The sequence below is a fragment of the Zerene cesonia genome, chromosome 29, assembly GCF_012273895.1.
Source record: "Zerene cesonia ecotype Mississippi chromosome 29, Zerene_cesonia_1.1, whole genome shotgun sequence".
NCBI classification, from domain to species: Eukaryota; Metazoa; Arthropoda; class Insecta; order Lepidoptera; family Pieridae; genus Zerene; species Zerene cesonia.
Window position 1 is genome coordinate 3,707,974 of NC_052130.1, and position 22,004 is coordinate 3,729,977.

The 22,004-nt window shown below is 31.9% G+C and overlaps 2 protein-coding genes across 2 annotated transcripts in view; one reads left to right on the forward strand and one right to left on the reverse strand.

Moving 5' to 3' along the window:
* Nucleotides 1-278: 278 nt before the first annotated feature.
* LOC119837913 (pro-corazonin-like) lies at nt 279-7,224 on the reverse strand. The gene is made up of 3 exons (XM_038363702.1): nt 7,170-7,224; nt 1,132-1,322; nt 279-525 (listed from the first exon to the last, which is right to left on the reverse strand). The coding sequence occupies exons 2-3, from the start codon at nt 1,318-1,320 to the stop codon at nt 439-441; spliced, it is 276 nt and encodes a 91-aa protein (XP_038219630.1). The 5' UTR covers nt 1,321-1,322; nt 7,170-7,224; the 3' UTR covers nt 279-438.
* Nucleotides 7,225-12,494: 5,270 nt separating this feature from the next.
* Nucleotides 12,495-22,004, forward strand: part of LOC119838015 (lateral signaling target protein 2 homolog) — a 43,131-nt gene continuing 33,621 nt past the window's right edge. The window contains exon 1 of the mRNA XM_038363827.1: nt 12,495-12,721. Coding sequence (XP_038219755.1) covers nt 12,659-12,721 — 63 coding nt within the window. The 5' untranslated portion in view covers nt 12,495-12,658. The remainder of the gene's footprint in view (nt 12,722-22,004) is intronic.

Here is a 22,004-nt window from a genome sequence, read left to right on the forward strand (position 1 = left end):
CTATGAAGCAAACGTAATCAATGCATAATTCCAGCCTTATATTACGCATTGATTAAGTGAGAAATCCGTAATTATAATACTTGGCTCAATTAATATGTAAAATAGAGTATTTGTTTCTGTTATTGAATGGATTACGTATTTGTGAAAATGATGAACTCTTTTCTTCATAAATCAGTATACTTTTTACTTTTGTAATGTTATGTTTGAATTATTAGAATTTTTAATGATATTTCTATCTATTTTTTTTAAATAGACATTTTATTGATAGTGTAAGTTATTAAAATATGGAAATAAAGAAAGATAATAGTTTAAAGACATATATACTATTGAGCTAGTCTTAAAGTTCCTATACACCTATATACCTGTACTATATATTTGGTATCAATGAAAGCGTATCTTATAAATAAATAATAACAACGTTTGGCTCGGTCGGTGCGTTCATTGGAATGTATCGGAAATGTCCTGATGATCGTTGCGGTACCTCTTGGGGATTTCATCATCTTCATCATCACATGGTACGAGCAACTGTAAAGAATATGTAGGTATAAAAACATATATTTTTTTTTTTAATTTACTAGTTCTAGGTCACAAGAATACAAATATTATTTAACCAAACACAACAATAAAAGTGGGAAAAGGTTTTACACAATTAATCTTATTAAAGTAATACTGCAATGAAGTATCGTACAGGTCATTTAATAAGTCCTATTTTCAACACACTCCTTATCGTTTGATAGCTGTTGGCCGTATTATTATACTACTATTTGGCTGTTCGTCCCGACTACACCCGTGATACCTACATATATGTCACTCAGTGAAGTTGCAGCATTTTTTATGTCATCGTCGGCAATGGCCATGAACATTTGGAGGCGTAAGATGGATTGCAGACTTCAAACTGAAAAGGGATTAAGAAAAGATTGACGAGAGGAATAAAGGAAAGGACTGGGAAGGGTTAGGAAAATATGGGTCTCCGGCTCCCCTACTCACCGTTCGAAACACAGTGGCATGTTACTATTTCAGGCCGGTTTTCTGTAAGGGTGTGGTATCGTCCCCGACGCTGGATGGCCCAATGCCTGCCGAAGGTCGCTCCACTCCCCGACTCCCATACAAACACTCACTCTAAAAACTTACTCTTTCCGTAAACGGTTTCCCCATAACCAAGTACTTCAGCTTCTGCACTTGGCACGGGGACAGGATCTTGTCCAGCCCAGTTTTGTGGCCGTCTCGCTTGCCGTTCGTCCATCCACGGGAGTATTGGAATGTCTGTGATGTCACCAGGGTGAGGGTCATGATGATGAGCAGTAGGGTTATGTTCGTCATGGCTGCGAAAGAGAATTTTATTGTTTTATCTTTGCTTACATATAGTACATTCCATTCTTTTTTTGTATGCTTATATATTATTTGACACATGATTCAAATTATATATTACATAGAAAACAAATGACGTCGAAAACGCGTCAGCTATTGGTTCCAATAACATATTATTAAAAAAAAACTGAAACGTTTCCAAAAACAATCAATGAAATGACAATCACATTTATCATACTTATTTACAATGTTTTGTTTGTATGTGTGCATATGGTTGAGAAATAAACTTACTTTATTTATTTATTTACTTATGCTAATGAGAAAGTGTTAATTTATGTTTTTATAGTTATACTGGTCTTTCGTTCACATCGCAAGTGAGTAGATTTTATGATATAATAATTGGTAGGCTAGAAAGTGACATTATGCCAATATACATGATATGTTTTACGGTGAAATAATATATCCTAATGAGAATTTCTTTTGACCACGCGGGCAAAACCGTTGGAAACATAGCTAGTATCAATATAATAGAGTAGTTAGTACCGGCTTCGCTCGTGGTACCTATATAGCCTATATGATGTATAGGATAATCCGTTCAGAAGTTATACGGTGAAATAATTTTTGAAATCTGGAATTCCACTGACGATGGTATTGTGATATACCTAGACATCGATTAATTGTTTTCAAATACATATGTGTTAATAATATAAAGCTTAAGAGTTCGTTTGCTTGAACGGGCTCATCTCCGTAATTACTGGACCGATTTCAAAACTTCTTATGGTATATTACGGTGGAGTGAAAAAAATCATATTCAGGTCTTATTATCGTTAAACACTTAAATCATTGTATGGTATACACACACGTACTTATCAGTATAGTTTACAGCAGTAAGTGAAACACATATCTAATGAAAGATCAATATCTGTTGAAATAAAATTGTTATATATCGAAAATAAACATTTACTTTTTATTAAAATCTGTCCTTTGCTTGCATCGAGGAAAATAAATCATGTTGGTTTAGACGTTAATTTGTTCCATTACAAATCTGACTTGTAGATAACTTATTCAATTTGACCGAAAGGAGCACTGCATAAGAGCTGCATGGGAATAGCGAATGTTAGACGAACAAGCTTTACGGATTTCTAACATACATAGAAGGTATAAATATGATTATATTTTGAATCAAATTGGTAGAACAGTTTTAACTAATAAAAAACTGATTGCAACATCGTTTTATTGCGACTTAATAATTATGTTGTCTGATATGAAGCTACTTCTACCATAGAATTTATAACGATATTTAATGACTGTAATATTATACTAATAATATAAAAGACAACATAAAGCTAGAGATTTGTTTGTTTGAATGCGATCTATATCTGAGGAGTTTTCAGAGGTCCTCAGTAGTTACCTTCTGGTACGAACTGGAAATTTTATTTTCGTGTTGAATCCCTAGCCCATTTAATGAGAAAAACTACATTATAGGATGTAGGTGAAACTGCAAGTGAATATAAAATAACAAACAATCTTATCTATGAATAGATATAATACACTCGCGTGTCGATGATACTCCTGTTTGTAAACGATTTGATCGAAGGATAACAACTCTGTTATACGTTTCAGCTTTCAATATAATATAAATATGTGTTCAGGTAAGTGTATGTTACTTTGTAGGTGTAGGTATCATTGTGATAAACACCTACAAAGGTCAAGGTTTTTATATCCTGGCCTTATAATCTACATTTTACTTAGGTATATGCCTGTAGGTATTCATTTATTTAGTTATGTATTCTACCACATCATTTAACATTCAAATCCACAATAGGAGATCTTATCGCTTATCAGTAATCTTTTAGGTAAAGGATATTTAAAAAACAAATTAATAATGTAAAGTGGTAAAAGTATGGCGTTAGGTGTGGAGATGCATCGTTCCTCAAAATTTTTCGACTAGAGTTTTCTTTAATACTGAATTTGTTTTCATCAATTATTATCACTCAATGAAGACGCACCATTCTAATAGTAAATTATAAAATCGCTTCAGTAGCTTTTCTGTTAAAACATTCCAAACATACTTAAAATATTAGTTTAGATATAACTAACCCACAAGTTATAATCATATTACAGCACAGAATCTCGTAATAGAATTTTCAAACGACCACCTCGCTCTAAATATAGTCCGCCATTTTCCGTTCAGGTGTTAAAACGCAAATAATGAAACAGCTTCAATAAAAGCCTCATTTTGTTCTCCACTGTCCCACCGGTCTATAATTACAAGCTTCGTTTTTAATTTTACAAATCGAGTGAAATGCAAAGGCGTGGAGTCGGATTAATTAAATACTTTAGAAATGCAGTATAGAATGACTTTAGCGAGACTTTAGTAACACGATTTATTGTGACTTTAGCTATAAGTGTTTGACTTTAGTGGCGCATAACTACTATTATGTTCTCGTGGGGTTTTTCGTTGTGTTATGTTTTATGTTAATATTTAGACAAATTAAATATATACTAACCTTAAAATAATTAGAATTTAAATTAAGTGAGCAAATTCTTTAAGCTTAATTTCTCTGTTGTACTCAAATATTACATTCCCACGTTAAATTCGTAATTTATAGTATTCTGCGTTACATTACATAAAATATTGTGATATTAAATTGTGAAGCAACATATAATCTAATGAAATAATCATTAATGTTAACATTGAGATTACGATGCAAAAGAATTACAAGTATGAGGTGTGTTTTTTATCTTTATTAATATTACAAATGTGAAGTGTTTTAGTAGCGCACCTTAAAATCTTTGGTTATACAAGTAAAGCTAGATATACTTTTTCGGCAAAATAATAAGCATCATTTAATTTAAATAGTCAATGTTTTTCTGATATATTACGTATGTTTCGTTTGTGTAATTAAATAAAGTGTTATCCATAACAATATGATATAATAGCTAAATTATTAAGGACAAAGACAAATGAATAAATATGAAATACTTCGTTTGATAAATGGCTACAATTAAGACAAGTTAAAATTACACTTCTATGAAATGCAAATTAAATTGAATCGAGAACATTAGTAGACGCTTCTAGAATCATTTAAATTTTAAAATAATAGCTTGTCTATTTCAAGATGGTGTTAGACTATAACTAATATTTAGACCCGGATATACTTATATTTGTTTTTAAATAAACTAAAAAACAATACATGAAAATTTCCTGTATCATTAATATACCTTACTGGACGCTTTTCCTGGCGTCACCCGGGTTGAGCATAACTCATTAATTCATTATATATTCTTAATTTAACAAATATTTCTTAACAGGAACAGGACATAAGATGCAAATGGCGGCTTTATTACTCAACAACAACTTCTTCCAAATAGATAATGATACAAATAAAAATTCGGGAATATAGTTAATTACCTGGAAAAAACGTAATTCTGGTGGATTTTTGATTTATAGGTCGAGATGTTTTAAGTTAACGTACCCGATTTCCTCCGTTATACTTAAATTGTACATTACACATTCTCTTTAAGTTTTGTTTTTGCGCGGAAATTAATGCCAAAAAACTGCGTTATTATAATTTTATATTGCATATGCTAGTTGTAAACATAGCGACGCACATTAGAACTGAATTTTAGATTCATTTATTATTCAAAAAAATATACTTTATTTTTTCTCTACGACGCTTCATCATCATCAGCCCATATATGTTCCCACTGCTGGGACACAGGCCTTCTGTGAGGGTTCAGGCCATAATCCACCACGCTGGCAAAGTGCGGGTTGGCGACGCTTAATTGCATACAAATGACGGACTTCATCTAGTTTAATGTGATGAGCACATTATGGGGTTTATGATTCACAGACCTGTTACTTTGAAATCGACTCCTAAATATTTCACATTTTTTAAAATCATAGTGAAGTGTGTACGTGAAAAGTGAACGGTAATTAAAGTTACTATTACTAAGGAAGGTAGCATTTTGCATGCACGAAGTTTGTTGCTTCCGGAACACTTACTGAGTACAAAAATTTGCCTTATGCGCTTATTATATAAAAATATGCCTTATTGCATTCATTTGAATGCAATCTTAGTCACACGTTTTATTGTTTACTAGCCAAACCCGCGGCGTCATTCGCGTGGTACCCGGGTAAAATAGGCTATGTGCTAATCCAGAGTATATTCTACCTCTGTACCAATTTTCATACAGATACGATAAGCTGTTTTCGCTTGAAAGAGTAACAAACATCCATACACCAAGCCTGAATGTATGAATGTTTTTATTTGTAATTACCAAATTGTTTGATTGTAATTACCAACCTTCGCGTTCATAGTATTACTAGGACATTTATTATTTTAATTGATTCATACTAATCCCCGTGACCACGGTCGCTGTAGTGTTCGAAACGTCGGGTTATGTAATATTATAATGAATAAATTAAAATCCGTTAAAAATTCTTTAATTCAGTCGCGTAAAATCAAACACAAAAAAATACTATCATACTAATCTATCATATTATATATTGTTTAATTCGCGTTGATTCTATAATTTATTACAATATGCTCGTATACTGGGGTTGTTTGAAATAATATTGTCAGCTGGGTCACCAAGTTTGGGATTGAGTTTTCCTCGTGTTACGTGTTCCGATATATATTTCGTATTGACGTTACCTTTGGTACGTGCTTTTAAAACTCTGTGTATTCTGCAGTCTAGATTTAAAGTTCACGTTTTTCTGTTGTTTGTATGAATTAATATGCTTTTGGGTGTGTTCATTGAGACGGTAGTGTTATGTTTGTAGTTATTTTAAACATTATGATATAGGGATTTTATATCGATGTATATACCATTTTAAGTCAAGAGGGTTGAACGAAATTGTATATTTATGTATATACTAGCTGTAGGAATATCCGGATTAAAAGTTGCCCATATGTTATTTCAGTTGTCCAGCTGTCTACGTACCAAATTTCATTGCAATCGGTTCAGTAGTATTTGCGTAAAAGAGTGATTAGGACTTACAAACTTTCACATTTATAATATTAGTAGGAAGTAGGATGTTAGCAGTTGTTCGCAACTTTGTTATACATAAACAAATTTATAAATTTTTGAAGATAAAACTGTTGTTTAAGCTTTGTTTTTTTTTGTAATGGTTTAGTTATATTTGTCAATAATTAAAATAAAATAAGGACCCCGCGACCATGCTCCCTGTTTTTATTTTATTGATTAAAAAAAATTAAGCAATCGAACACTTTTTCATGTTTAGGAAAGATTTAGTACGAATTCGATAATTATAATTTGAATTTAAAGTAAACAATGTATTTTATTTCAAAATAATCAAAATTATAAAGTTATTCATTAGTTTTAACCGATTTACGAAAACGTAAAGGAGGAGATTCTATGTTTTTATGTATGTTTTTTTGTGTAAGTTAGACCATATTTTTACCATAATAATTAACACACACATATAACTATATTAGTTATAAACCATTTTTCAGGCGGCTGCGTTCACATTAGATAGGTTTGTTTCTAAACACGACACTGTTTCAATATTACAATGGTATGAATGTACACGAAATATTATTTTTAATGACAACTTTTAAGTATATTTTTTTGATAATTTTAATTTTTAGTCGATATTATATATAATATTGCTATTAATCTACTATTAACATTATTTTCATATAAGGTAGCCAAAATTTTCACGAATTTGTTTTATGTAAAAATTTAATTATTAATTTTATTTTTTCATTATCAAATTTCTTTACTAATTCATGTCTCTATGGAATTGATTTCAAAAAAGGATTTTGTAATATTTAAACAAAAAATTGAATACATTATCTGTATATTAATATTATATATAATCTATATCTTACCTTATAATATATAAACACACAGAACTTTCTTCTCCTTCCCCTAATCCTCGACTACGACTTTTGTCGCCAACCCTTAGCTTTTATACGCAACGGGCCGTTATACAATGTTCTCAAATATATTATAATAAACCCGTGCTGTATGAACTTTATCATCTTAGTACTTATTTTTAATAAAGTTTTTAATATATACATTATTTAGAAATTAAAAAACTTTTTAACGGATTTTAAATGCGATTTATTGTGTGAGTGTGGAAACGTCGGGCTAAAAATATAATGAATAAATCGCGATACAGATCCGTTAAAAAGTTTTTAATTTCTATATGTATAGTAATCGCGTAAAATCAAACACAAGAAAATACGATATACATTATTATTTATCATATTAAACCTTTTTCAATTTATAAAAGTACTTATTTAAGAAACAATTAAATTAGATCGTTAGATTAGATAGATACAAACAAAAGTAAACTAAAAAATAATATTTGAATCAAAGTGAGTGAACAAATAACAAAGAAGATTCGAGAAAGAGATTTATTGTTCTGTTTTGTTTGTTTTTATTTCAACTAATATATCTATTGATAAGCTATGTACCAACTGTATGTAAAATCAAATATAAAACATCGATGCTTTTGTATAGATTTTATAATTTAAGATTTAATTTTGAATCAAGTATATTACGAAACGCGGTCTATATAGAACACAGCTCCTCTCGCATCAAGATCAAACAGTCTCTAAGTTCCACTGGTACCGTTTAATAGAACAATAATAAGTTTATCTCGATCAAGTATGAAAATTCATAAATTTACTGATTATGTAAAAAAATTGTGAGAATATAACTAATATTTGATTAGAAGTCGTATCGTATCGTATCGTTATCTTTACGCTGCGGGTGATATGGCAAAGTTTAAAATTAAATATTGAATGTTTAAAAAATCAAAATTTCTTAATCTATTAGCTGCGCCCCGCGGTTTCACCCGCGTAAGTCCGTATCCCGTAGGAATAACGGGACAAAAAGTTGCCTGTATGTTATTCCAGTTGTCCAGCTGTCTACGTAAACCGTCTACCGAACCAATTGCAATGAAATTTGCAATTGGTTCGGTAGACGGTTTTTGCGTGAAAGAGCAACAAACACACACACACACATCCTTATAAACTTTTGCATTTATAATATTAGAAGGATTCTAATAAATTCTAATATCTAAGGTTGAAGAGTTTGTTTGTTTGTTTGAACGCACTTATCTCAGGAATTACTGGTGCGATTTGAAAAATTCTTTCTGTGTTACATAGCCCTTTTATTGAGGAAGGCTAAAGGCTATATGTACAACGGGCGAAGCCGGGGCGGACCGCTAGTTACATAAGCCAATTATTACCCGGTTCTATTTCCGTTGCGTTTTAGTAATACTTTGAACTTTCATATGTTTTATAACGAAACTAATGAAGTAATGAAGCCTTTCTCAAATGTGACTGCAATTAACATGTTATATTTAAAACGTACTAAATTCCCAACAACGAAAGTTATTCTAACCTCTAACGTAGTAAAAATAGTGGATAATTTCGTTTGCAAATTTGATAAAAGATATTTATGTTTACAGAAACTAGTGTAGGTGCTCATAGGATCTTGCGTACATTAAAAGAGTTCCGTATCGATAAGGTGAAACGTGAACTTAGATGTCCGTGTGTCTGTTTGTCCATTCCTCTGTCACCGACGTGTCGTGAGATACACCTTATCTCACGAAACGTGACCTTATCTTTTGCCGCTATAGGCAGAAGAATCATCCGAGTTTTTTTTCTTTTGTCAATTCTGAATATTTTATCTATTGTCTACAACGAGGTTAAGCAATGGTTGGCACGGCCATAAATTGGATCAGTGACCTATTTATTTTTTAAGTTTAGTACATTTTACTTTCGGTAGTATTGCGGGTCCTACTCACACTTGACCGATTATGTGTTACAAACTAGCAGACCCATGAAACATTTACTGCTCTTGGTGGATTTTCGCAGCATTACATATTAACAACTTTATAGGCGTATATCTCGTCAACTATTTAGTTTATTAAAGCTATTTAGACATTTTTTTTATTTAGACCTATTTTATTGCCATTTTAAAAGACACTTCATCCCTATTTTATCTCGTACGAAGCTTATATGTTGACAATAACAATAGTCAAAATCAGCCCATTTGTTTTACGTGATTGACGCACATGCAAACGGACAAACAACTTTGTTTACGATGTATGGAAATAACGGTCAATAGTCTATACAATCAAGATGAAATTTGTTTTGCCCTATAATTTTAATCACATTATTAATAACCATTATGTAATTATATTGAATACTGTGGAATAACGTGGATATTTAAATACTGGATATGGTACATATAATTTTATATCGAACTAGCAGTTTGCCCCCGCTTCTCCCATGGTACATATATAGCCTACTTATAGGCACTCAGGTATCACGTACATACCTCTACTTAGAACAGTGAAATATTTTTTTTAATCTTCTCAGATTAGCGCGTTAAAAAGAAAACAAAAAAAGTCTCCAGCTTTGTATTATTCGTCTAAGCCACAGGTAACATAATAGTATACTAGGCATAAACATAGATAATATAATACTATAGGTGCTCTATAGACTATGAATAATTACTTCCAGTCGCTATATAAATACTGGTTCTATTGAAAGTTGTAAGTTATTAATTATATATTTATTAATTCACATCTCAATAGATTATTATCGGCTGTAAATTATAATTACGAGTTCATAGAAATCGTGTCAGTGTATAGAGTATCGAATGTGTTTGGAAAATTATGGTTTAGTCATCCATCGTATCTTATCCTATCCTACTAATATTATAAATGCAAAAGTTTGTAAGGATGTGTGTGTGTTTGATGCTCTTTCACGCAATAACTACTGAACCGATTGATTTGGACAACTGGAATAACATATAGGCAACTTTTTATATCGATATACAAACTTACGCGGGTGAAACCGCGGGGCGCAGTTAGTATAGAATATTTCTGTATTGATATTGTAGCTGTATTAAAAAATAGCCCTGACAAGTATCACGGGCAAAGCCGGGGCGAACCGCTAGTTAATTATAATTCTAAACTATAAAGGCAACCAAGAGGTAAGGGTTCATAAATGTCTAAAATTGAAGAAAAACTAAAACAGTATTAATTTAATAGGTACTTTATCTGTCTGGCGGCGGTTACTTTCGTATTAATTCGAACCGTTTCAAGAATCATTTGTTAAACTTAAAAAATAATTTCTTCACTTCATAATTAGATATTATAGGCACATACTATACTGCAATACTATATACCAGAGGCCTATTTCTTTCTCCTCGCCGTTCCCAGTCCATTCCTTCTTTCCTTATCCCTTATCCTTTAAAAGCGAGCAGCGCAATCTCAGAGGTCTGAGCCCCTGCGAATGTTCATGGGCTGTGGTGATCGTTTACCATCAGCCGAACCACCAGCTCAGTTGCCCGCTATGACATAAAAAATAGGACTAGTATAGTATTATGTTATCTGTGGTATATGCTGGTATGATACCACGAACCGCTTGTGCATTAAAAGCTACGTAGTACAAACATTAATTAAAAATTGTACTTTATGTCATAGCAGTAAAGTTCAAAGTCTATTGTATCCCTCATTAGAAAACTACCACACGCGAAGCAGAGTAATGTAGCTTCGATCAATTTTTTAGCCTTATTGTGAGCCTTTTTGTTTAGTGGGGAAATTTGCATAGATACCCACCCGCGGAAGAAGTCGTGGGTTATATCGGATTCCTACCGACTAAAACCCCACTGTGTTCCGTCTAGCCGCAGTGAAGGGCCCACGGGTGCTAGCTGTTGGGTATACCATGACTAGAATTGTTTGAAGAGATATAATGTGACAATATTCTCTAATCACACTTATGACACTAATCATACCAATATTATAAATGTGAAAGTTTGTTTGTTTGGATGTTTGTCCGTCAATTACGCTGAAATTACTGAACGGATTTTAAAGAAATTTGGTACACAGACAGAGAATGAGCTGACTTGGGTGATATGATTTTATCCCTATTTAATGCTCCCTTGAGATAAAACAGGATTCTTGATATCCGGGCAGAGGCGGGACGAGTTAGTAATTAATAATTTTATCATAGGTGCCTAGTATAAAAACGCTGCCGCTTAGTTGTTTACAATTACGTAACTTATTTTGATGTGGTTTAATGCTTAGATATAATGATTTAAGCGGAAGCTTTATATTTGTATTTAATGTGCATAATTGAACAGGTGAGCTAAATTGTAATTAAAATGAAAAAAAAAAAAATTAGGGGATTAATTTTTAGAAGATTTCCTTAGACGGTTTCATTTAGGTACTACAATTAGCGAAATTAACAAATCAATTTTGTCAGCAGCTGGCAGGTGACAAAATAACTGATTGCATGGTATTATCCGAGCATTCTTTGTAATCTATTTTCCAATCAATTAACGCTTTTTAATTAAGCATTTTGTTTCTCGATCTCATAATAATAGAGGGAAGGGAATATAATTACTAGAAGGAATTGAATTTCTTTAAGTCCTAAACAGAGTTGTGGATTGTGTGTGTAAAACACGTAGTTTGAGGTTTATCTTGGTGTATTTTACAAATAAGTGAATTTATTGAGAAACGAAATATGAAACCTACCTCGTTATCTTGAATCGCTTTTTCTTTTGTAACAAAATCATAACGAATACAACTGTCAAAATAAGAGTTTTCGATTTCGTTTCCGTATTTTTTGTGAGTTGTTAAAAGTTTAATTTATTTTTTGAATATAGATCCCAAGCTATTTTTTGCACCTACTGGTATATTTATAGAACGTTTTTTGAAAATAAATACATAATAATTGGTAAGAAAAAAAGTGAAACTATATAAAAGTATACATACCTACTCACTACTAATAAATTATAATATTGTTGTCTATGATAAATTATAATACGTAATTTATTTTCTTAATTTATTTCCTTTTTATTTCAAAATTCACTTCAGTAAAATTTTTAGTTTTGAGCGCCATCTAGTGCTTACGTTCGAATGCTCACTAGTTAATTTCCATGTCAGAACTAAACTTGATGATTATCAGTATCCCTTCATTATCCCAATTTTGTTGAACCTGTCGTTTATATACTTCTTATTCCATTGTTATGAAACTAAAATTAATTTTAACATTCTATTGTTATAACTCTTACAGTAAAAATATCCGATTGTGAATGAGTATTTCGTGCCACTAATGAAGTTGACACAATTTACTAAATCATTCAACGTGACGTCACATGTTATGGAAATATACTCATTCGATTTCTTCACTCATCACTCTCAAATGTGAACGCGTTTGGTGAAACATGTCCGCCTTTTGTGTTTTTTGACGTAAATATTAGCAAAATTCATATTGTTTTCAACTGCGTGGTGAATTTTGGTGCTGTACAAATTTATAATGTGTGTGTGATCGTTTTGTGATCTGTTCTTATGAGGCTGCTATATAAAACTGGTCCGATGGAGTCTCTCAGAAAATGGTTCTACAAACCAAAGGTACGTCAAAACAACTCTGTTGCAATTTCTATTTTGTCCATATTTTTTGCGTTTCACCCTCACTATTCAAATATGAGTTGTGATAAAATTGTTGTTAGGGTGTGCAATGCAAGGTTATTACTATTGTGTTACGTGTTGTTCTTTGTTATTACTGACGCGTTGAATGTTTCTAAATTTCCTTCCACCAGCTCTACCTACTGATTGCACATCGAGGCTACACCTATTTCCTCCTGTATTCGCTACAATAGTTGTTTTACTTTACGATAAGTATTGTTTCAAATTACGTCACGACATAACTTCGTGTTAGTAGTGTTTGAATACGATTATTGAAAGTTATGGATACAATATATGAATTGTTTTTAATCTCCTTTGTTGGAAAGGACAACATCATGCAACATTATGGTTGTTAAATAACATCAATATTATTTCAGTTCTGACATTTGACATTTTGATATGCAGCTTATGTTGTTTGGATATTAATTATTGCAAAATTAATTTGTTTACCATGTTGATTAAGGTGCAGTGTGTGTAAATATTGGTCATGTGAAAGTTAAACTTTTTACAAACTTACCATATATTGCTGTAAGTCTTATAAATACTGGAAAATACCATTAGTAATAAATTTTATTTGAATATTGAATCACAATCAACAAAGGCTCATAATGGCCTAGTTGAGTCATCATAGAGGTAAAAGTTTGTTTCTGTTATATATCCACATCTTAAATGTACAAACATTTATATTACACATTTTTAAGTACTTGATCTAATTTTAATTTGTAGCTGTGTTTATTGAATATTACTTCCAGTATATTTTTATTTAACATGAATTATATTCTATTAAGTATAGTAGTCTCTAGAGACTATTGGAATAAAATAAAGATTTAGAAATTAAAGACTTTTAAACTGATTTTAAACGCGATATATTCATTATATTATTAACCCGACACTTTAAAGTGTTCGAAACCTCGGGTTAATTATGTAATGAATAAATTGTGTTTAAAATCAGTTTAAAAGTCTTTAATTTCTAAATGTATCCTACTTGCGTAAAAATCAAACACAAGAAAATGAAAATTTTTGAAATTTGCATTTGCACTTACATTCTCCATGGTCCCTCAAAGCTTCTAAAACCCCTTCAAATGCTGCATTAGGAGCTGGGATGGACTTGACTAAATTACCCATTCTATTTTGTCACACAAAATAGGGGTTTGAGGTCCATTTGCGAAAACATTGTGGAATGATCACATATAACCTCTTTTGGATAGTTTAGATTTAAATTTTTATACATGCTATAAAAATAATGCTAGGTGTAATGTTGTGGAACAATGAAATTGTTATTATTCATATGAATGGTTTACCAAGATATTATGAAATGCTTTTAAATTTACTTGTAATATATTGTTACCATCGGGAAATAATAGACAAAATTAGAAAAATTATCTCACATTTGAATAAGTACCTATGATGAGTCACCCCTGAGTACCATAGATTTATGTACCATGGGTGAAGTCAGGGCGGACTTCCAGAGCGATATAATATAATTAACTCAGTATTTGTTGTAACTCATTTTAATTGCATGACTTACTTTCCTTGCATGATGTGTGGTCATAGAATATGGCCTAGTATATATTAATACTGCTATTTATTTTAAAATTTGATGTCACAAATTCGAAATTTAATAAATTTTACTCTATCATTTGTAACTATTTTAAAGTAGTATATAATGTTTATGCGTTATTAACTAGGCTAATTAGAATCATAAAGCTATTGTCGTTAGTTAATTAATAGCCTTTGACCAAGTTTCAAGGCCAAAATAAGAATGGCTTAAGAAATCATAGAAATCTTTTTAGATGTTTACATTTAATCAGTCGCTTCATTATAATATTTGATATTTCAATTTATTTGTCACATGCTGATAATATTATCAGTAAAATTACTTATTTGAACACTTATCATGGTCAAAAATAACCTTAATAATTTCCATGTTAGTGATTTATTTATCAGTGCATTGATAAAATTAATTTTAGGTTACTAATATACATCCCTATTTTATATTATTAAAAAGTAACTGTCTATCTTTTCTTCACACCTAAGGGATTTGAATGAAGTTTCTAAACTTCACTACAGAGATTGAGATGAAATTTTGTACAGTGACCGTTTCCTGAAGAATGATGGATGAAATTTTCCCAGAAATATAGTATGGGAATTATGCAAGTTAAAGCCTGGAACTATGTATCTTTGAGTATGCAGGTGAAGATGCAGCGCAAAGTTAGTTAACAATATCAAATTGAAAACCATGTCTATATCTACCATCTCATTTTATAAAAATGTAACCACAACAAAAGATAAAGTATGATAATATTTTATTTACATGGGCTAACCATGCATTCATTTGCTCTTGAGGGAAATGTTCTCTTATATTTGCAACATTTTATTTATGGTTGGCTTCTATCACTTTTAGCATGATGTTATGGTATAGTCTAAAGCTTTCATTATCAATTTAAATCAGTTATTTCTTATTCACTCTTCGTCTTTCCAATATAAGTACCTGAGGATTGTTGCACATACATTTAGTTATGATTAAATTCAATAGGTATTAAATAATAGGTTAAAATGAAACAATTGTTTGTTGCAACATGTTTTGTTGACTCCAATTAGTGGGGCAAGGACTGATTGTTGATGGACAGAAGACAAGGAAACTATCATATATTGTAAATATTTTAGTAACTTTAGAAGTGTTAATGATTTTACATGTATAGCTTACATAGCACGAAGTCCTAGGAGATCCATGGTGAACGAATTTTTAAAATCAGTGCAGTCCGCTGAAAGACTGAGACTGAGACTTTTTCAATACTACATAGTGACAAGACTCAGCTTTTGTATTTTTAAGATTTAGCGTAAAAAGAGGTTATGATGGTGTTAGAGACATAATCTATAGTTATTTATAGATTATGTCATCGGATTTCCGAAACAAGTAAGTTCGTACTGATTGCCTTCAAACCGTCGCTCGTTGACGCCGATTAACGTCCTACACTTTACGATACTTTCACTTTTTTCGCCGCTTTCCCAATATGCGGTGAAACTCGGCCAGTTTGCTAAATCCGTGCGAATTAACCTGTTGTTTGTATGACCCTGGTCTCATACAAGAATGATGTAGAGGTTTGTTGGATTAAGGCAAGTATATTATACGGTTTTGTTTTTTAAGCATTGCTGTGTGTGTGTGTGATCGTCTAATTCGTGACTTATGTTATTTTAAATAATGAAATCATGTTGTTCTGGGGAACATTGAGGAAATGATTCATGTTATAATTGGGAGTGGATAACTTTTTTTTGTGGTTATTTTTAAAATCACCTTCCATCAACAACCCTAACTCTGTGTAATAATAACCTGAAAGATAAATATTTAGATAATTTTATTAATGAATGTTGGTTTCTTGAATTGATCTAGAAATATTCGAATTAATAGAATACATAATTAAGAAAAAACGCAAAGGAAAAAAGTTGTAGTGGTTGTAACCACTTGATTTTTCATACTCGAAAATTAGTAGTGTCGTAAAAAATAATCGACAACAATATAATGAGCATTGAACGAGCATAAATTAAATATATGTTCTCCACGATCGTCCTCCGTGAATGAGAGTAAAATATAAATATTCATTAGCACACCGTTTGGCTCTGATGCAAATTCGAAGCTGGTTTGCGACACACTAAACAAAATCAACGAATAAATTTACATTACTGTTATTCGCACTAGCATGCAAATCTTACATTTTTCCTTATTTGTATACGCGCTTATGATCGGCTGTTTGATGCGGAGGTTAAGATTATTATGGGTTCTATTTCTATGACTAACAAAAAAAAAATGGCTTGGTCTGGTCGGACACAACAGGCCGAGTATCACAGAAATTGATCAGTGCAACAGATGTATTATCTATCAATGATGCTTCTGTCCCGTACCCCATAAGGGGGACACGGGACTCGGATTTTTTGTTCTGGAGTTCTCAACTTCTTAATATTTATTGTTGTAGTTGGTAATGCACAATACAAAAGATGTGATTTAAAATTGTTAAAATCATGTCCTTGATTATTAGTTACGCTATAAAATTATCCGAAACAGTTACGGTTAATATAAGAAAATTGTCTTCAATTCTTCAACGCAGAAGTGTTATTCATACTGTGATATCAAAGAAAACGTAGGTATTATTACTCAATAATTAAGCATAAATAAATACATATATTTTCATTATAATAATACGAATGGTTAGAGCAGAAAAACCTACTCGCTAATTGAATTAACATTTGTCATTAATCAGTATTTAATTACTGATATTGTTATTGTTTATGAATTAGTTATTGCAATCACGCCCTCAGCAACACAGGTTATCTGTATTTCCAGCGATAGTTCGAGACCTTCGTGCTTTGTAGTTGTAGGACAGAAGGTTGATGTTTCAACAATTGAGAGTTTCGCTTCACACTCGGCGTGTCAATAGCCTTCAACGAAAACATCTATTTAACTAGTTTCTACAGGCTTAAGCCGTATCACAATTGTTTAATATTCGCTTGCATATAAGGTGTCTTTGTTTCTGTATTTGTCTTATCACAAATATCCTGATAATTCAATCTACCTAGACAGTTACATGTCTTAAGGACGCGTGTTTGAAATTGTCGTTTGATCGTTACTTGCATATTGAAGTACGAATGAATTATTTTAAAACAGCGTAAATTTAACGAAAATATGGTCCAGCATCATAAAATTAGCCTTTCAAAATGGTTAAATGGACGACACTAAAGATTCATCTTTAAAGTCTGCCCCTGCCTTATACAAATATAGGTGTCCACACTGGTTTTACTCATTATTTTCAGCATATAAGACGAAGTTGAACACCTTGCAGTCTTGAAGGATGGTCGTCCTTGTGTGAGGCAATTTCAATTTATGTCGAAGCACCTTATAAATCCTACTTACATGCGGTTGAGCAAATGGCAAGTGACAATTAAGGACTTTTACGACTGTATTGTTCTTGGCATTATATTTTATCAGGCCGTTTTCATGCTTTTATCTTTACTTGATAACATTTTAAATGTATTTTTTTATATCAACCGCTTTTTGTGTTTTGTGTACATATTAATGTGATTGTTTACTAAGATAACAGTTTGAAATGTATGTACTTATAGTATATACATAAAATAGATATATATGTAAACCATGTGTATACATAGATACGTTTGCTCCTCTTTCCAATAATTCTAACAGATTAAAAAAAATCAAATATATATACCTATGTTTGGTTCAAACTTTTGTTTCAACATATCTAAATAGATTTTTAGAACGTGACTTTATCAATTTCGTACTCATTATCATAAAATTATAATTATTAATAAAATATCTCTATTTATAATGTCAAAACCCGTTTTCCTTGCAAGTAGTCGTTACATTTACATCCGTTAAATCTATGCGTAAGTCCCTACTGCAAATTGTCTTGTAATAATAATTTTATGTAAAAGACAAATTATAATAGATCCAAGTAACCAATGCAATTTGGTATTCTTACGTCTTTATTCAATGCCCTCTTCGAGCGCATTACAGTACCTGCTTTAGTTACATTTTTAATTATTTAAGTGAACCTACCTATATATAGTGCGCCTATGAAGATGTTCCTTTATCTATCTAATTGTAGGCGCAGGATAATGGAACTGGAATGCTCATGGATTAGATCTTATTTAACAAATAGTTCATTCATAAGTGACATTGAGGGTGGCATTTCGCAGAGGACGCATCTCATGTGAGTTAATGAATATAAAGAATAGAAAAAAATCGATCATGAGGCGAAATTCGAAATGGCTGACGGATGGTAAACCGTCTGAGAAACGCACGCTTAAATGCCACAATAATGTAAACTTTTAATTGGACCAAAATTACGTCTAGAAGATTTCTTGATCTTTTATGTATTCTGGACTTTAGCAGATTACGGTGGTGGTTAGTCAATGCCAAGGAGCACTGAGGCGTCACATTTTATCGATCAAAGTAAGATTAAAGTCAATACTTAGATAGAGGATAGAGTCTACAACGATAACGACCTCTCTGAGATAGTTTACGATAATGTTTATATTTCGTATAGATATAGATATTATTTCTCAATATGTTTTCTTACAATGTGCTCCCTCGTCGTTAACTTATTATTTTAACTCACGAAGTTATTTATAGGCATAGACGATGAAATTTATATCGCCGGTTGCTTATTTTATGGTACAACATTGTAGGTTGTGTCAGCATAAATGTTATAAATAGCCCTTCAAATAAAAATAAAAACCAACAAAAATTTCACAAACAATGACCTGCAATATAATGGAGACATCATTCTAGATACTTACTGCATTTCGAGAAACGTCTGATACATTTGAACAAGACGATTAGATACACGCGGCATGCCCCGCTTCGCAATGTCGAGGTCGGGAGCCGAACGTGATTTCAATTGATGGTAATAAAGTGACGATTACTTGATGCAGTTCGAAGGGGTTTCGCTGAGTGTTTGTGCATTTGAGAGACAATGGAGCGGTTTCGATGAATAGAGAATGTTCTAAAAGTCCGTTCCGCGAGGAACCGTTGTGAATTCGTTTTCATGGTACATCATGAACGACGAAGTAGCAATTCGACATCAGTTTCATATTATCTATATCTATATAACTAATATAACAATGTGGAAAAATTTGGCTTTTTGTATCTATGTTTGTAATGTATTCACACAGAACTACTGGACTGATTTATAAAAATATTGTACTATTACAAAGCTCTATATTTACCGAGTGGCATCCTACTAATATTATAAATGCGAAAGTTTGTAAAGATGTGTGTGCGTTTGTTTCTCTTTCACGCAAAAACTAATGAACCGATTGCAATGAAATTTGGTACGTAGACAGCTGGACAACTGGAATAACATATAGGCAACTTTTATCTCCATATTCCTACGGGATAAGGACTTACGCGGGTGAAACCGCGTGGCGCAGCTAGTATGCTATATTTGTACCATGGGGAGAGCCGGGGCGCTAGTCTGTTTTTATTGTAAAGAAAATAGTGTATCTGCTTTATTTGCACTACCTTATACATAATATTTATTATGAATGGAATTGAATTTAACTAACCTTCTAACATTATATTAAATGACAACGCATGTTTGTTAGTTAATATTTATCGCGAAACTTATGGACTGGTTTACATCCTAGTTTACTATTGATCAGCAAGCTGGACCTAGGCATATTATATAAAAATTATGACGCGATCATTCCACCATGCCATCAAGTCAGCACTGCTATTACGAAGTAATTTTTCGTGTCGTGTTCAACCACGAATTCCATTTGTATTGTGTATTATTCCATATAAGGAATCCTTACCTTTTTTGCAATGATGAGTTTTGTCTCATTAAGAAATAATGGTTAAATACACTCAACGGAAAACAAAATGCTATGAAATAATAATGTCTATGTCGAGTTTAATTTGCACTCAATTGGCTGAGTCGTTAGTGTGATGGGTGTTAAGTTTATTTAATAGAATTATTGTAAGCAAGTTTAACAGTTATCGACTGTTAAATGATTAACATTGGAAAGGCTGACCTAGGGCATTTCTAAAACAGTTGCTAGTGCTTCCATGGGTTGTATTGCCAGCTGTTTTTATACTTATAGTCAAGAAAATATGTATTTCTTCGAACTGATTTATGTATGTTGCTTGTCAATGTCTGTTGATTGATATGCAAGTGTTATTAGCACAAAATACGTATATTCATATTTTGATGCGTTTTGTGCTAAGACAACTCAATACCATAATATACTCTTATATATTTCTTATTATGTAATATTTATATTTTAAGCGAATTGCGTTGCTTTATTTAATCAGTGTCTCGAATGACCGTCATCTTGGTTTACCCAAATTACTTTCTTTCAGCACCAAGAAAATATTATAAACAAGGTACATTTAAAAATATGCCTTGAAATATGTGCATACCTTTCTAATGAGGTTAAATAACGAATCGCCAAAAGATAACATTCTTTTCTTGAGTTTCTTTTCATATCGATAGCTTTTGTTGGTACGTAACGTGGTGATCGCTTACGCTAATATGTAAGTGAATCATACGGAAACAATGAGCTTATCAGCTGGAAGTTTCGGGTTGAATTGTGCATATACTAGCTGGCCGTTCCTTCTTCGCTCGAGGAACACATAAAGCCCATAGCACTCAGGAATCACGGACATGTATTTGGATGTGGTGTAAGAATATTAGAAAAAGATACCGTAGATCCTGAGATGAGCGTGTTCAAACAAACAGACTCTTCAGCTTTTTTATAAGTTTAAGTATAGATTTATTTAGTTTGAATTAACTCAATCTGTTACTCTAAAAGATATAATAATTAGAAAAAAAAAATCATAAGTTTCTTTACGATTTGCTTGAGTTTCAGTGCGCGTATTCACTTGCGCAGTGCTGTAAATACCGTAATAATAAATTGTAAATGTAAATAAAAAGAAAAGAAAATTCGTTATTGTTAATTGTGCTTCTTGGCTAGATTGTTGAAGAGAGATGCATGAGTAAATATCGGTATTATAATTTGGATCGTAACACGTGGGTGTTTTCTTCACGAACTAGATTGCGTAGCGTTTCCGCCGTTCCGACATCTATCTACGCTAAATTTCCCCGCCTAATAAAAAACGTCGAACGTTTTCATTGATAGTTTGTTTTTAATTTCGGCTTATTCTATACTAGAAGTTACTTGTTTCTATAATTCTCTTAGTCCATAATTGATTTATGTACATTATGAACGGGTGTTTAGTATTTTATATTAGCTGCACGCCCCGACTCCGCTCGGATAGTCATTTATCGTAAATGAAAAAATAAGCTATCCTATCTTTTAAGTTGGATCAAACTGCACATGGTGTGCAAATTTGATTAAATTCGGTTGAGTAGTTTAGGAGTCCATCGCCGACAAACAACGTGACACGTATTTTATATATATTAAGATTGATATACCACTGGCTAGGCAATCCACGATGCGTATTTTGATATAAATCCAAGATGATAATCCGATACTGATCTTTTGAGATACATACAGTCTTTCTCTTCAAATGATTCACCAGTTCAGGCAATTCCCGTTGCGTACTTTTCTGCTCCTAAAATAGTGCAAGGTGAGATGACAGAGTCTTATTGGTACTGCGTTACTATAGATTTTCTTAATATTTATTAATCAACATTATCGTTTTAAATCTTTTACTATCTTAACAGATGGAAAACATAAGAAATAAATAAAA